The 18,480-nt window shown below is 33.5% G+C and overlaps 2 protein-coding genes across 2 annotated transcripts in view; both read left to right on the plus strand.

The window, feature by feature from the left end:
- The first annotated feature begins 2,318 nt into the window (after positions 1-2,318).
- LOC123987674 lies at positions 2,319-3,183 on the plus strand. Its single transcript, XM_046285141.1, has 2 exons — positions 2,319-2,385; positions 2,585-3,183. Exons 1-2 carry the CDS (start codon positions 2,319-2,321, stop codon positions 3,181-3,183), a joined length of 666 nt encoding a protein of 221 aa, XP_046141097.1.
- Positions 3,184-6,761: 3,578 nt separating this feature from the next.
- The window catches only part of LOC114880592, a 123,771-nt gene continuing 112,052 nt past the window's right edge, over positions 6,762-18,480 (plus strand). Inside the window, exon 1 of the mRNA XM_046285049.1 lies at positions 6,762-6,844. The gene's annotated coding sequence lies outside the window, so the exon portion shown is untranslated. The remainder of the gene's footprint in view (positions 6,845-18,480) is intronic.

Consider the following 18,480-nt stretch of genomic DNA (forward strand, 5'->3'; position numbering starts at 1 on the left):
ATTCCTACAGAATTTTTTCGTCGCCGCGAACTCCCATAAGGATGACAGTCTTTAACAGTATCTCGTCGGTGACGAAGTGGAATAATACGTCGATAAATGTAGATCGATTGGATGATAAACTGATAAGATAAAGAAAAACGAAGGTAGACCAGAGCGGCCGCGTTAAGTCTGGCGCAGCCAAGTAGAGAAGTATAGGCATAGAAGCGAACACAGAGAGAGAAAAACATAGATGAGTAAGACAGGAGAGACGGAGAGCCCACAGGATTCCGGAAAAAGAGGAAGGCCGACTTTAGCTGAACAGCTTGGGAAGTATAGGTTGGGCAGCCAAGGATCACTGCTGAACTCTTTTAAAAGAAAAAGAGAAGAAGAAGAAGCAGAAGATGAAAGAAGAAGAGTGGAGAAAGAACTGATAGAAAATTTCCAAAAAGCAAGAAGAGTAGGAAGAAGCTACGAAAGGGGAAGGAACAGAAAGCGAAGGAACAAAAGGCGAACCTAAAGATATAAAAATGGACAAGTTAGACAGATTGACTGAGCTTGTACTGACAGTGAAGAAGGACACATAAGATATTAAGTAAGAAAACGAATCCATAAATAAGGAAATAAGAGAATTAACTAAAAGAAGAATGGAAAAGAAAGCAAGAAGCGTGGGAGCGAGAAAAAGAAGAAATACAGAAGAGAATTAAAAATCCAGAAACTAAAAGAGATAAGGCGGACGAATTAATTGAAAGAATAAACCGTACAGAGCGAAAAGAGGAGGCAAGAGAAAAAAGGGAGAAACGAAACAATATCACACTGAAAGGAGAAGAACTACCAAGAGGCGAAACACCGAAAGATACGGCAGTAAAGGAAATATCAGAAAATTTGCAGGTGGAGGTGGAAATAGAGGATGCTTTCTGGACGAGAAAGGGAGAGAGAGGGAGTATTTTGATAGCAAAGTTAAGAAACTGGCAACAGAAAAAGGAGATAATGATGAAGAAGGGCAAACTGAAAGGTAAGAAAATATACATTGATAATGATTTAACAAAAAACGAAAGAGAAACTCAGAAGGTAATCTTAGGAATTGCGAAAGCGGGGAGAGAGCAGGGAGCACACGTGAAAATAGGATACAGAAAGGTAAGGATAAACGACAGGATTTTCAAATGGAAAGAGGGAGTAGGACTTGAAGAGGCAAAATTTTGGAGCCGACAAAGTTCGGTGACTCTCTAATTTTAGAGAGAGACACCAAGCGAAAAGGGACCGCGACAGAAGATAAGGCTCTAAGTACCACTCCTCTTGCGTGTGAAAAGATGAACAGGGGAGGAGAGGGAAATTACAATAATGAAAAGAACGAGAAAAGAAAACAGAAGGTACATGCCAAGTAGCAGGTAAAGAATAAGACATTATCGATAGGTTTCTGAAACGTCGCAGGTCTGTACAATAAAGATAAGCAATTTTGGGAATACGTGGAGACATACGATTTCGTAGGACTAACTGAAACTTGGGTAGACGAGAAACAATGGAATGGGTTACAGAACAGGTTGCCGAATAGTTTCAACTGGAAATGTCAACTGGCAAAAAAAGAGAAGAACAAAAGTAGAGCGAGCGGAGGCATCATAACCGGAGTGAAGAAAAGGATAACAGAAAGAGATACACAGGAGGAAAATTCGGACATACAAGAAAGGAAGATTGAGATACAAGGTAACATAATAATCATGGTATACAGCAGAGATATGAAAAAGACGAGAGAGAATATAGAAGATGCAATCGGAGGTATGAAAGAAGAAAGGCTTATAATCGGCGGGGATTTCAATGCAAGAATAGGTTTAGAAGGATCATTTAGCAATGAGGATAAGAAGGACAAAGAAAAGAGAAAATCGAGAGATAAAATAAAAAACATAGAATGAACCAGGCTAATAGAAATGGTAGAAGACAACGGATGGGAAATTATGAACGGTAATTTTGAAGGAGACGAAGAAGGTGAATATACTTTCATTGGGGGCAAAGGAAACACAGTAATCGATTATGTATTAATAGACCCAGCAATTAAAGAAGATATCAGAAGTTTCAGGATAAAAGAGAGGATAGAGTCAGATCATTTACCAGTGAAATTAGAAATTTATGGAGAAACCAGCGTAGAGAAGCAAGAAGAAGAGATATGGAAGGAGAGACGGCTTTGGACGGAGGAAGGAAAGAGACACTACCAGGAGGAAGTGGAACAAATTGAATTCGAAAAGGAGGATTCAAACAAAATGATGGAAGAAATGGTACATAAGATCAACGGGACGTAAGATCAAGGTAATGAAATTGAAACCAGGGTACAAGAAATGGTGGGATAAAGAATGCACAGAGAGGAAAAGAGAAACGAGAAAAGAGCTGAGAAAATGGAGAAGAGGGAAAGGGGAAAAGGTGACATACATTCAGAAAAGGAGAGAATTCAAGAAACTCTGCGAGAAGAAGAAGGACCAACAACAGAAGAAAGAAGAAGAAGAAATAGAACAAATTAAAAATACAAATGAAATATGGAAATATATCACACGGGAAAGGAAAAAAAGAATAGGAACAACAAACAAAGTAAGCATACAGGGCTGAAGAAGATATTTCATAGAATTATTAGAAGGAAAAGAACAAAAGGATCAAGAAGAAGAGAGATTAAAGGATACAGAGGAACAGCAGGATACAACTGATATTATAACGGAGCAAGAAGTGATGAGGCAAATTAAGAAATTGAAAAAAAGAAAAGCAGCAGGGGAAGACGGCCTAGAAAACGAGGTCTGGATACATGGAGGAAGAAAGGTACTCACCAGAATCACAACACTGATAAACAAAGTATGGAAGGGAGAAGGAATGCCAAGGAGATGGAAAGTAGGTATAATTAGCCCTATATTTAAGAAGGGAGACAGGGATGATGTAAAGAATTACAGAGGGATAACGCTACTAAATACGGCATACAAGATATACGCGATGATTCTGGAGAACAGATTAAGTGCAGAACTAGAGGAAAAGAAAATCATACCAGAGACGCAAGCAGGCTTCAGAAAAGAAAGAAGCACAACGGACAATATTTTTATTCTGAACTATGTGGTAAACAGAGAAATCAAAGAAAAAAGAGGAAAGCTATATGCTTTCTTCGCAGATCTAACAGCGGCTTTCGATAAAGTAAACGGAAAAACTGAACAAGGTTATGGAGGAAAAAGGAATAAGTAACACTCTAAGAACGAGAATTAACGAAAACAAAGAAACAGAGAATAGGATAAGGGTTAATGGGAAGTATCTGAAAAGTTTTGGACGATGAAAGGATTAAGGCAAGGATGTCCACTAAGCCCTACCTTATTCTCGTTATACACGGCGGACCTTGAAGAGAAATCGAGAGAAGGACAAGCAGGAGGAATGGTGATCGGAAAAGAGAAGTTTTGGTCACTGTCGTACGCAGATGATGTCGTACTATTAGCAAAACATCCGCAGGACTTAAAGGAAATGATAAACAGAATGAAACGATACTTTGAAAGAAGAGAATTAATGCTAAATGCTGGAAAGTCGAAGATAATAATTTTCAAGAAAGGAAGAAGTCAGAAGAAAAAGGAGATATGGAAATGGGGAGAAGAAGAATTAGAAGAAGTAAAAGACTTCAAATACTTAGGGTATCACTTCCAGAAAAACGGAGGAACGGAGATGCACTGGAGAGAAACAGCGAAAAAGGCGATGATAGTGATGAAGCAAACATGGGGAATAGGAGAAAGGAGATTCAAAAACAACTTTGAAAGAAGGATGAAGATCTACAGAAGTTTGGTGAAAAGCGTTATGATGTATGCAGCAGAGATATGGGGATGGAGCGAATCGGAGAGACTTGAAAAACTACATACAAAGTACATATAAAATAATTTTTAACAAAAAATACAACCGACTTCGAAATGCACTAAAAAGTATGAAATAATTTCTACTTCATTTATACAAGTACCCAACAGCTATTAATAAACCCTATCTACTCGTTAAATAGTATACTAAATACATTTCAACCTTTTCGGAGGCGGCGCAAAATTAAAAATACCCGAATATACGATGCTACTAATAATGATTTGATAGGTTATCGACGCCTGAATCTTCCTAGCAGAAGAAAAGTTTTTAATTTTACGCCGCCTCCGAAAAGGTTGAAATATATTTAGTATACTATTTAACGAGTAAATAGGTTTTATTAATAGCTGTTGGGTACTTGTATAAATGAAGTAGAAATTATTTCATACTTTTTAGTGCATTTCGAAGTCGGTTGTATTTTTTGTTAAAAATTATTTTATTTCACACTTTTTAGTGGAACGAGCAGTATTTGTAGGATGCCGTAAGGTGGTTTACCGTTCTTATTGGTTAATTGCAATAACGATAGTTTTTAACGATAACAAGTTCCATACAAGTTATCACAATAGTTATTAACAATAACAAATTGCATAAATTTTTGCAAGTGAGATATCGCGGAAATATCTCCTGTTAGATGTGAAAGGTTTCATCGCAATCGGTACATGCCTTGCAGAGTACACATGTACAGGGTGTCCCAGAACTGGGGTAGGAGCCGAAGAGGGATGATTGGTGAGGTCATTCTGAACAATGAATTATGAATTAAAAAAAGAAAGAAATAGTAGTATCGAATTATTGATTACTCATGAACAACGAATCCTATTACACCGACGTGGTGCCGATGCACTTGATCACGACCACGGTTCGAACGCAGAGCATACCCAACAGTCTCGTGGTTCGGCCCGCGCTAAAGGCTGGTTCAGACACGGCTAGTAGTTTAGTCGAGTGGGGAGTAGCTACTTACTACTAAACCGTTTAGTGCATAGAAAAGTGTCCGGACTAGTACAGTTGAGCTTTGAAAGTCAAGAGTTCAAGATATATCCCTTGACTAAAGAAATGCGTCCGGACAGGTCTGTCCCGAAGGCTAGTTAGTGGTGGGGCAAGCCTAGTTAGTGGTGGGGGAAGCCTACTCGACCAGCAAAATCCAATGAAACGGATCGACTCGACTAAACCGTTTTACTAAACTACTCGACTAAACTCCAGTGTCCATACACTAAACTACTCGCCACTCGACTAAACTACTAGCCGTGTCTGAACCAGCCATAAGAAACAGTAGAGAATCGGCGACTGCATGCTGACTCATACACCGGTAGAGACACGTAGGCATACGTAGAATTCAATGTAGTAGTAACAATAGTTTTTCACGAATATCCCGGAAACTAAACTTTCCGTTAATTATGCATAATGAAAAAGTTGTTCAGAATCATGTCCCCGACAACATATTAAAAGGTCATTGAAATCGTCCAATCTTGACATTAAAAACTTCCTGTATTTTGCAATCACAATGAAAAAATGAAAAATTTTTTTTCAATGGGACCAATCGGAAGACATACCCTACAAGATGCAAAAGGTTTCGTTCCGATTGGTCCATCCACCCCGGAGTAATCGGTGAACACACAAAAAAAAAAAAAAAAAAAAATACATACTGATCGAATTGAGTAACCTCCTCCTTTTCGAAGTCGGTTAAAAAATGGGTATTAGGATTGGACTTCAATACACCAACATATATAGTAATGGATGAAACAAAGGAGGACAAAATAAGAATAGAAGCAGGCAGGAGAGCGGTGAGATACGAAGAAAAAACAAGGACGAAAGGAATTAACAAGATAATACTAGAATGCTGGAAAGAGGTAGATACAAAATGTGTGAGGAAAAGATCGAAATGGGAAGAACAGAGAAGACAATACTACGAAGAGAAAGGAATAGAAATAAAGGATGTCAAATCTAGATGCACGGGAGACCTGATGCTAGCAGAAAATCTATCACAGTTAGACAGAGCAGAACAGTGCCAATCATTTTATGACAGAATAGTAATAGGAAGGTATAACGGAAAATACAGAGGAATAAGGGAGGAAAACCGAGCTTATTATTTGAAAGCAGAATACAAAGGAAGGGACCAGTCAATGATTGCAAGATTCAGATGTGGGAATGAAGAAAGAGGCAACAGATACTGGAAAAAGAAAGAGGACAACGTCTGTAGAATATGTGGATTAGGAGAGGAGACAATAGAACACTTGCTAGAAGAATGTAGGGAAGTGGAAAGGGATAATGATTTAACAAGGTGGAATATTTTGCAGGGTCAAGAACAGGGGAGAAAATGGATGAAGGAAATAATTCGAAGAAAGAAGGAGATAGGCCACGGATAGAAGACCTGAAGCTCACGGACGATATTGTATTAAACTTAATGTACATATCTTATAAAATATTGTAGGCGCACTCACGTGCCAAACCCCCTTTCAAAGCCGAAAGGCAAGAAATAAAGCTATCTATCTATCTATCTACGTTGAGGTTTACATACGTGTAACTTTTGAATGGATGAATTCATAAAGTTAAAACTTGTATTGTTAAATTTTTCTCGCCAAGTTCTATCAGTGTATATATATAAAAGAAATCAATAATTTTGCATGTCTGAAAGTCAAGTTCAACTTTAAAATTTAATAAAGGTCTGAAAATGTTAATAGGAATAACATAATTGAAAGGGTAGGAATACTTTTGCGACCTACTGTATTTCATTGGAAAGGATGAGACTTGCGCGTTGGTTGGCGTTCTGTTTGGCTTGCTTTTCGCCGAGGTGCAGCTAGCTTCATCAGTCACGTGGAGAACGTCCGCGGCTTCAGTTCGTTTCCGCTGTTCTCCGTTTTCTTTCGGTTCCTTCGGTTTCTGTTCTTCTGTTTTTTAACCGACTTCGAAAAGGAGGAGATTACTCAATTCGATCAGTATATATTTTTGTTCGGTGGTGTCGAGTGATATCAATTCATTGAAATTACTGCTGGTACTTGCAATACTGGTAACTCTGACAAAAGTAAGAAATTATCCAAATACCTATATGTGCTTTGATTATAATAGTTTTATATGCATTTTTATTGCAATTTTTAATGTCTTACTGATCAGAGTAAGGTTACTATGATCGTTTAAAAAAGATCTTTTATTTAAATTTTAACACGTTGAACGCCGCGGGAACAACCACAACAAATTCAATATAATTGTTGAATTAAAAGAAATTAAAGAAAATTCTGAGTAGCATTAGTATTATATTAATTTCGTAAGACACCAAATGGAAAATTCAGATTGGAAAACAAAATGATTGTAACTTGAATAATTACAGTTATAGCGCACAGTAGTACACATGGCCCTTTTTACGACAGCATTTAAGGTGCTAACCCTTAGTTAGACGACAGACCATGGAAAGAACCACAATTTAATTTCAATTAAATTTTAATTGAATTGAATTTTTTATTTCACATTTTCTAAATTTTACACTGTTCTTTTAAAATTATTCTCCCAATATATGAAACCCTTTCGTTTAAAAGTAATACATTTAACTTTAGGTTAATATCCCGATATATGTTTTATAAGTTTGAATCACGATTGATCTAGGCTTTCCAAGAATGAATTTGGGAAAATACATTTAAACATTCACACATTTATTATACATTTTAACATTCTACACCAGATTTTATTTGCTGTGTGATTTGATATTTATAAATTGTGTGACTTGGTGCAAGAAGTGCCAATGTCATAATTTTGCAAAAATTAGTTAAATTCCGTATTTAGTTTGTAAACAATTGCATATTCTATATAAAAATGACAATTTTACATTCTATCTAGAAATGACTATATGTATAATGGCATTTGTATATGTAAATGTTAAAAGTCTTCATAAAATAACATTATTTAATAAAGTGATATTTTTTTTTGTAAAAGCACAAATAGCATAAGCTTTAATTCTTTGCTTTTGTAATAGAAAAGAAATTTAAAACAACGGAAACTTATGGGTCAGAAATTATTTGAATATATTTTAAAGTGCTAAAGGAAATATGCAATTTCAAAAATCATTAATAATATACGACCGTAATAATTTGCGACCGTCAAATTATTTAAATAAAATTCTTTTAATTGTAAAAAATGATTGTTATATTTCAAATAATATACGAGATGGATTACCTAATGTTTTATGATTACTATTTTCTTTCATTCAATTAAATGGAATAAGGGGACTGATTATGTAAACAGTATGTACCTACCTACGTATCCTTGTTTCCATGTCTTCCTTTGTTGTGGAATAAAAGCCATCAGTTTATGTTTTATGTAACCCCATAATTACGTGATTCTGTTTTGTGACCACCTACATAAGTCGTCGTTAGATTTCTTTTTATGGGGTTACATAAAGCATAAAGCGATGGTTACTGCTCGATAACAAAAAAGGGTATAAAAATGAAAGTGCGTATTGTCTGTATATCGGTTATCCATCAATGTTACCAAACGTATAAAATAATGCAGCTGGAAAATTAAAACAAAATTTGAAACATAGCAAAAATCTAGTTCAAATGATGTTAATAACAGAACCATTTTTTATTTCGGCAATGGAGCTGTTCTAAGGGTAAAAACACACCCTTAAGCCCTTGATTACAGTCTTCCCTATGTATATAGGTACTCGTACGATCTTATATTAAATATTTTAATTATGAACCCTTTGACGGCAGACCCTGGAGAGAGTCCTAATTTTAATTTAATTTAATTTAATTTGATTTTGCATTTCATACTATTTTCATTTTCTAAATTGTACATTTAAAATACTTCCTATAAAAATTATTCTTACAGTATATGAAACTCTTTCATTTAAAAGTGATACATTTAACTGTAGGTTATTATGCTTGTGTATACTTTGTAAGTTTGAATCTCGATTGAAGGGTTAAACAACAGTAACGAAGTAATTATCATCAAGTTAAATAGTAATTAAAATAATTATAATAATAAATAAACAATTAATTAATTATAATAACTTTTTGATAATTATTGTCGAACTTAAATCTTTTAGAAACTTTGAATCGTATAACTTCCTTTGTTAGTAAGTATGTAGGTGCTTACGGACACTATTTTGAACGTTTAAGAAAATAATTCTATTGAATAAATGAAGTAAAGTAATCTTAAATTATTTATTTATAAGTTTAATTCTTTTTTAGATTTCAAAATTTACATAGTTCCATAAATTGTCTTCTATTAAGTATCATTTAACGGAATTAGTAAGTACAAAATAATTTGCTTTGTAACATTTAAAAACCTTCAATTATTTCAAACAATTATATCAACACACATTAAAACATACTTATTGTTAGTTTAAAGTTTTTTCCGTACAGTTTGTAAACTGTTCAGTTTATTGTTGAAAATATTTTGCAAGTTCAGTATTCCGTATATATAAACATCTACAGTCTACAGTCAGAGGCAAAAATAAGTGGACATTGTTCAAAATAGAATACTTCAGTTAAAATTGAACTAAATACCTTAAGATTTTTTAAGAAGCTATAAAAATTAATTCACTAAAATATGTATTTTTATCGGTTTAAAAAATTACAATTTGTTGAAATCGTGAAAAAAAATAGTGAATGGTATTTTTCAACTTCTTTATGTGAGCCTACAATGAAAATTTAAAATGTCTTTTCCCAGATAGCACCGTACATCCCAGGGACGTCCGTTTCATGTCCAGATTATGTCCGAACGTCCAACGTCCATTTTGAACATCCTTGGGATGTCCACAAAACATATATTTCGTATCTCCTAGGAACGTCCGTCTTGAAAGTCCTACGGACGTCCGTAAGTCGGACACTTCGTATGTCCTAGGAACGTCCGTCTTGAAAGTCCTACGGACGTCCGTGGGGCGGACATTTCGTATGTCCAGAGAATGTTACTTTAGGACGTTCAGGAAACATCCTGAGAATGTACGCACAGGACATCCCCTGGACGTTCCACTTTTTAACAAGCTGCTTCCTAGGATCTTTAAAGGACATAACCAGGACATATAGGGGACATATGGATGTTAACTGGACATTCTCCGTATGTCCGAAACGTCCAGCATGGACGTTCGATGGACATACATGGAATGTTTCTGTGCTATCTGGGTCGTAGATTCAAATAAGTTATGTGTTTGCTGAAAATTTCATCAAGATCGGTCAACGCATTTAAAAGTAATTAAAATTTCCGAAAATTGCGACTTTTACAAAAAATTATAATTTCTTAAAATGATAAAAATACATATTTTGGTGAATTAATTTGTATAGTTTCTCAAAAAACCTCAAGGTATTTAGTCCAATTTTAACCGAGGTACATATTCTATTGTTTTTGCCTCTGACTGTACATATTATGGAGTTTCTTGAGTGTTAAAGAGAAAAATAACAAATGAAAACGTTTCGATATTCCGCTGCTTCTGAACGTATCTTTATTCTTCTTCGTGAAAAATTTTATATTCAGGATAGTGTTATAGATCGTAGTTTCCTGAGATGTGCTCACTCAGAGAATCTTTTATTATGCACTATTATTTTATTCCTTTACATTATGCAAACGGGTATGGGTAAAGAAATATAAATACAAAGTGTCAACGACAAAAATTTGGAAGAAATATTCGAAAGAAATATAAATGAAGATATACAAAATATGAGATAAGTGAGACGAAACCATTTCAACAGAAACAAGGTAGAGATGTGCGAGAATTTGAAAATGAAATTTGGATCAGGTCGAAAATTATTTTGGTCGACTCGGCATTCCCAAAATTTACAAAACTGTAGCTAATTCACTTTAAGTCGACTAAAGCAATTCCCGATCCTATCCAAGTATCGGGTACCCGGCATTTCCGAAATCTCGTAGATCTGTATCTTCGAAAATCCGACCACACCCGACTCGAGCTGATAATTTCCGGTTCTCGCACACCTCTAAAAAAAGAAGACAAAATTTAAGATTACATCGTACTTTCTTCAATTTATATTTTACATAAATTATATTAAAAATGTTAAACATTTTAAAGTCCTTTTTTGATGCAATTTCTTAGCTTGTAATACAAAATGTTTGAAATCTCTGTCCTTATAATCAAACCTTTTTTTTTTACACAAAATTCATGCATATGTAGTTAAAACAGAAAAATGCATTTGAAAGAACGAAGTGATCAATAATAAATTCAAGAATAAATAGAAAGCTACAAATCAAATATGAATTAATCCTTTCACAATCGAAATACATTTTTTACGGAATATTCTGTGCATTTTTGAAAACGTTTGATCACTACACTCCTATTGAACACTGAATCAAGACCAATTTTTATTTTTTTCTGAATTTCTTGTATTAATAATTTTCCAAAAATTTTATATTGGACATATCTATCCCTCTAGCCTCCAGGTGCAGAGGATGGGAACACGGATTTTAAAGAAACAAACTTTGATAACATATTTCATTGAAATTGGTGTATTATATAGTATGATATATTTTATTCCGAAATCGATGCAAAGTTTTTGGTCATATTTGCTACGTAAAAATTTAAATATATTGTGCATCTATGTTTAAGTTGTTTATACGTGTTAAATTAAAGTTGTATAAGGAAGAGGCGTTAATTTAGGAAAAACATCCAATAAAATGCATTTTAATACTCATAAAATTGTGGCTAGATGCAAAAAGTACATTCGCAATAAAATCAGACTTCCACGGGGAAAATGGCGATAAACGTGAAGCAGGAATTTTCAAAACCTTAATTTTGACGATATTAATATAAAAAGTTATCTAGGAACAAAATAATATAATTTCTCATTATTACATACTGTGTAATTTAGTATTTTACATGAGACCTTCTCCGCTACATTGTCACTTTTCCCAGGAAGGAGGAGAATCAGGGACATCATCATTTTCTCTGGGGAAGCCTAATTTGATCATGAGTGTACTAATGTTGGTGTTGGGTCGAAACAGACCCAAATCTTCTTTAAATTTCGCGCGGCTAGTTTGGCCGTTGCAATGCCCTGAGACGGGTGCGCGTCAAAGAAAAAATTGACGTCGCTATGCGTCGCCCACACTGTGGGGAAGGGGTAGCTGGGTCTAAGTCGAGCGTACCGCTCGAGGGCCCTACACAGTTCTTCCTGTTTCGCAAAAGGACACAGTACACAGTGTAATTCTTCACATTTATACAGTGTTCATTGAATTGGAGAGTTTTACCGTTCAAAGACGTAGTTCTATCAGATTACAAAGGTACGTAATCACAAAAGCGGCATTTCACAGCCCAAACACATACACAAACCAACAGCGGTCGTGACGACGACCCGGTAGGGTTGGTTACTTCACGTAACCACCCTGATTATACATTACACATTGGCGCAATGCAAACTATACGCGGTCGTGACGACGACTCGGTAGGGTCGGTTGCTCCATGTAACCACCCTGATTACACAATAACAAAAACAAGCTGCCGTCTATCGGTCCAGCCCATGACGATTACATATCGTCATCAATAATAAAAAACTGCCGTCTATCGGTCCAGCCCATGACGATTACATATCGTCATCAATAATAATTAGCTGCCGCACGTCGGTCCAGCCTATGGAGACTCCGCGTCTCCATACAACTTAATACGCGATCAAACACGATCCGATCTGATTGCGTGAAGAATAATCAGCCAAATCCAACTACACACATAAGACACACATCTCACATTGATACAAACAAATTATCAATAAATATACTATTTTATCGAGGTTTTTTTGGTCGCAAGGTCTTTTTTACCTCGGGGTATGCCCCCAAAAATTGTGTTTAATTATTTGTGCATTTATTTACCATAATGTCTTTCCTTTTACATGAACCACGGAGCTCAGACAAAAAGTTTGAGTTTCGACGCTGCAGTTGGTATTTATAGAGATGAGATATTAATACTTGAAGATATGTTAAAAAATTCATGTTCAAATAATTTCTGACACGAAATTTTCCGTTGTTTCAAATTTCTTTTCCATTACAAAAAGAGAGACTTAAAACTTACGTTATTTTTTTTTTTAACAAAAAGGCATACGATTATTAAATAAGTTTGTTTTAGGAAAAATATTTAACGTTGGTAATTATAAATGCCATTACAGTCATTTTTAGATAGAATTTAAAATTAACGTTTTTTATATAAAATATACAAGTGTTTACAAACTCAATGCTGGGTTTAATTTAGTTTTGTAAAAATACGACATTGACACTTCTTGTGCCACGCCATAGAAATAAATGATGCTTGGAAACTCATCACAGACACGGTAAATATAGATGTTTAATCCAGCAGCATTTTATTTTTTGAAACTTTTTCTCTATTGTGTTAATCATCCTGTGATTTCATGTTTTAAAGTTTTCCTGCAAAAAGCAAACAAAAACATAAAAATCAGAACATTCTTATAACTAGTTTAATGTTAAGGTTAAAATCCATTTCTTAGTTACTTGCTTCCTTAGTTATTTATTATTAGCCAACCCGTATCTAAGATTAAAAATCTTGAGAAGGGGACTATAGCATTTAGACTTTCTGTCATTTTTCTACAGGCCAAACGGTAAGAGTTATCGAAAAAATTCTTGCGCCATTGTGTTTAGTGGGACAAAATCCCAATGAATGGCCGAATTTTTTTTTTGTTTTGTTTTTTGCCACTTCCGGTCTGACCGGAAATGGCCGAAAAAGGGTTGGCTCTAGAACAAATCTCGCTCTAGTTCACTTTAGCTTGTTAGTTACTTGAAAACTAACCTTACTAAAATTCATGCAAAAAATTTCAATAAAGAATATTTATGAATTCAGCAAAAAGTGTTAGAAATGAGGATTTTGAAAGATTGTTCCAAAACTTGGTTCAAAAATCGAAATTTATTCTTAATAAAAATAAATAGAATAATTTACAAATAAAAAATATTAAAGGACAAATGTCAGAAAGATACATATTTTGATAACTTAATGATTTAAAAGGTTTAAAAAGGGAGGATTTATTCTTGCAATAGCAATTGGGTTGAAAATTTGCAAAATTATTATGGATTTTAAACTTTGGAATCTTTGACATAGTACATGAAAGGTTTAAAATGGCGCTCCCTGGCAAACAGGGCCCCGCTAAAATTAACAGGGATTGAAGCACCCCTTACAGCCCCCTTAATCATGGTGGCTCACTTTTATCTACTCTGTCATATTAAATACTAATCACAATTAAAAAATGAGTAATTTTACGATATACGTTAAACAAAACTTTTAAACATAATTCTATTAATTTGTCCAACATAATTTCCTGTTAAGTATAATAAAGATCATAGTATTGCAGATGCCATATATTCCACGAAATGTGCAGTCTTCAAAGCGTTCATTAACTTCCATGCATTGTTCGAGTTAAATCGATTCGAAATGGAAATTTAATATTTAATAACTTTTTAATGAACCATTCCATTCATATGAAATCTACTAGTTTTTATTAAAGGAGGCAAGAAAATTATATTCATACAGAATTATTTGTATTCATACTGTATAATATACATATACATGTATATTCATATTATATTCATAAGTATTATTTGGCTCTATATTTTATTCTATAGAAATGATATTATTCGAAATTTTTTGTTGTTCCGATTATTCATAATTTCAAATAGCTAATACAAATATTTTAAATTAACCTTTTTAGGGATGCTGACACATAAGTGTACGATTAGTTTTATTTAAATTCAAATTACTCTAAATGAAAAAAAATTAAAATCTGTTGGCGAGCTGTTCACTACAGAATCTTTTTATAATAAAAATACAAAATTTGTCGAAAGGCAGTATTGGAAAAAGAAATTAAATCATTTTCTTTTTTACTTCAAAAAATTCATCAATGCACTAACAATATATTAAATATTATTGGTGTTGTAGAAAGCAAGATACATAATAAGCGGTGAAAGAAATTGGAGCAATAAAGAGGCAGCTTCATTTTTCATAAAATTCAAGAAATAAAAGAAAGAGGACAAACATTTAAAAATCAAGTCCTCTGGCAAATACGCTGTAAATTCATAGTCAGCTGATACTGGTATTAATTAAATTTTCTGTTGAATATTAAATCTGTATCTCATTCTTATCTTTAATAAATATAACTTGAATATTGGAGCTTCCTCTTTTTTTGTCCAAAGAGGAAAAAATAGTAGATACTCAATAAACTGTAACTACATTTTAATTAACACGATTAATGAAAACGTGAATAATATTTTTTTAAATAATAATATTATAATGAGATAAAATTTTACAAGATGAAATTATCTTCTTTGCCTTCTCTGTTATTTAAAATTTAAATTATCTGATGTTACATTGCCTGACTTCCATCGTCTTCTGTTTTCGATTTATAAACAAAAGCATTTTCAGACATCTCATATATCACGGAATTCCGCTGTGAAGTTTGTGCGCATTGGCGGTATTCGATGCATCCTGTGTCCTCTTCAATAGAACACGGCTGTAAATGTTGGATAAAAGAACGGTTTCAGGATACTCAGGTCCTCTTTTCAGCAAAATGCTTAATTAAATTCTACATTCTTTTCTATACATACTCCCTAACAATAAATTCTATTGTTGTATCTGCAAAATTGTCGGAGTTACAATAAATTTTTATTTTTAAACCGAAAAGTTTCATATGTTGGAAGAATGATTTTTAAAGGAACAATGTAAAATTCAAAAATGAAAACAGTATGAAATATAATTTAATTAAAATTCTGGCTCTCCATGGTCCGCCGTCCGAGGATTAAAAAAAGGTTTAAAAGCTAATATTGAAGACATCATCAAAAATGCGAAATGAGTCAACGAGAAAGACTAGAACTTTTTCATCATTTTTCTTTTCTTTTTTTATTATTGTTTCAATACCATATATATGTTTCCTTTGAATGCTATTAAATAAATAATCCAAAATAATATTAGAAAACAATACTATGTGCTGTATATTATCATTTTACATAATAGTCCTCGGAGGGTGGTAACTAAAGTTCATTTTATTCATTAATATGTTACATAATTTGAACGGTGTTGATAAAAATATAACGAAGAAATATCAAACTTTTTAACATTTTAAACAGTTTTCCGACAACTTCACTATATGTAAGAAATATTTAATTTTTAAATGTATAGAGACATTCTTTTCAAAAGTATAACTTTAGTCACTGAAGCCCTTTTTGCATTTAACAGTAGGTAAGTGCATTCAAGATCAAATCAGGCTTCTTCAGGAAAAATGGCGATATAGAGAAAGCAGGAATTCTCAAAATCTTAATTTTAAAAGTAATTTAGAAAAAGGACAATATAATTTTTAATTATTATATATTTTTTCTAAGAAAACCTGTTTTGATTATGAGTTTACAATTGTGGATCCAATCTTTATTTCCAGCCCATGTACAATGTTTCAGTAGAATGTGATATTATCGGTACATAAACAAACTGAATAAACTGTTGTTTGTATAACAATGATATACAGTGTTAAAACGTTAAAGCGTTAAAACCCACATTGTTGTTCTGTTTGCAACTTGCCAAACAATGTTTGGATAATTCTGTTTTGCTTATAAATTGGTGTCGGCGCTTTGATTATCTGTTTCTTGTACTGATAGATTTTGCATTTATACCTATTCACACGATTTGGCTCTGCGCCCCTTTATTGTTTTTCCGAGTCTTGCGCATGGTAGAGCAAAAAGTGGTGTAATTTCGTTATTTACATGAATTTTGACTAAATATTTTTGAAAAGTTATACTTTGAAATAAGATAAAAAGAAAGTCGGTTTTTTTAAATCCATCACGGTATTGTTCTTACTTAACTCTTTTTTTCTATGTATGACTGCCTGAAGTCGTTTGTTGTAAAACGATTACTGACAATGAGTACTACGGACTGACAAGGAAGGTTAGGGAACCCGGAAATTCCAAAAATTATGAAACTTCGCATACAAGTACAGTAAGTCATCCGTAATACGACCCTGTTTTCCGTTGGTGCCATAATTCGGTTTTAAAGGGTGAAATTACCCCTTGAAAAAAATTCGAAACTTTCTTTTTTGTGGAATATTTTAAAAACGATGAGAGATATGAAAAAAAGTTTAAACAAAAGCTGCACAGTTCTGTTGTGTTTACAAAATAGCGTCAAGAAAATTTTTGAAAAGTGCATAATTTTTTAGTTACCCCTCCCCCCCAACATTTTCTTGACACCATTTTGTAAACACAACAGAACTGTGCAACTTTTGTTTAAACTTTTTTTTCATATCTCTCACCGTTTTTAAGATATTCCACAAAAAAGAAAGTTCCGAATTTTTTTCAAGGGGTAATTTCACCCTTTAAAACCGAATTATGGCACCAACGGAAAACAGGGTCGTATTACGGATGACTTACTGTACTTGTATGCGAAGTTTCATAATTTTTGGAATTTCCGGGTTCCCTAACCTTCCTTGTGAGTATGTAGTACGTTTACATTTCAAAATAGACAGTATGTAGTGGAAATTTGCGTATTACAATTAGAAATAGAAATACCTACACTGAAAGCAGTGGCATAACCGTAGTTGAGCTATAGGGAGTCAAAATATTTTGTTCGTGCCTTATTACATAGTATCGTGATAATATTAACTCCAATTTTCTTAATTTGTTATTATTCTTAAGAACATTTTCTGAAATTTTCAAAATTTCTCCATTAATATTAAAAAGAAAAGAACCGTTTAATATCTTAATAGAAGAAAAAGAAAAAAATCGTTTAATTTCTCAGTAGAAGAATCAACTGACAACCCCCCCCCACCCCTTCTCCAAAGTGGTACTACTACCTGAAAGATTTCTTGTCGCAAATAAATTTGTATCAACAAAATTACTTACTAGATAATTCAGTATAAAAATGTACGAATATAGTTTCTACCAGAGGCAATCGTAGCGGAAGGGTTAAGGACCGTAGCGTGTATGGTTCAAGGTTTGAGTCTTTATGGCTGTTCAAGCGATTGGAACTCTCAAAGCTCAAGACTCAAAGTTTATTTTAATAACACTATAAATCTATTCATAAGCTTCTTTCAGGGCAGTAAAATTTTCAGATTTAAGCATCTGTAAGTCGTATCCATTGAAAAATGTAAAATTATTCTTCTACTCTTTTACGCTTATGTATGCTTTATTCACATTGACGATGAATCAATTTTTTTAATATTCTTCTCGTTTCAATCCTAATGAAGGTTATTAGGTTGTGGGGGAAAGTACAGTAAAACTTGATAAACTAATGAAACCGAAACATAACAACATGAAAATGTTTAACAAATTCTTAGCAACCATTCTAGAACGACATTAACCGTCGAACTGCTGAGACAGTGATAAATTTGATTTAATTTTATACCGTGCATTATTTTCTTATTTTATATTTTATATTGATACTATTTCTTTAACTTCAATGATTTAACTTTAGTTGAAGTACTGTTAAACAGCGGTTTTCAACTAGTAGTACTTGAGAGACAGCAGAATGGTACGTGGATAATTTGTAGTAATATATATATACAGTGTAACAATCATAATATTGTTTGATAATCGCACAAGTATCGAGCATGGTAGGCTGCTACAGAGAAAATAGCGATGCCCTTTTCTTTCCGAACCTTGACCCTCGCCGTAAACCACCTGGTGTTTACGAGGAAATACATACGTACTTATATGTACACATAAGTATGTGGCTCCCCATCACATACA

This window comes from Osmia bicornis, chromosome 3 (genome assembly GCF_907164935.1).
Source record: "Osmia bicornis bicornis chromosome 3, iOsmBic2.1, whole genome shotgun sequence".
In the NCBI taxonomy this organism is placed as follows: domain Eukaryota; kingdom Metazoa; phylum Arthropoda; class Insecta; order Hymenoptera; family Megachilidae; genus Osmia; species Osmia bicornis.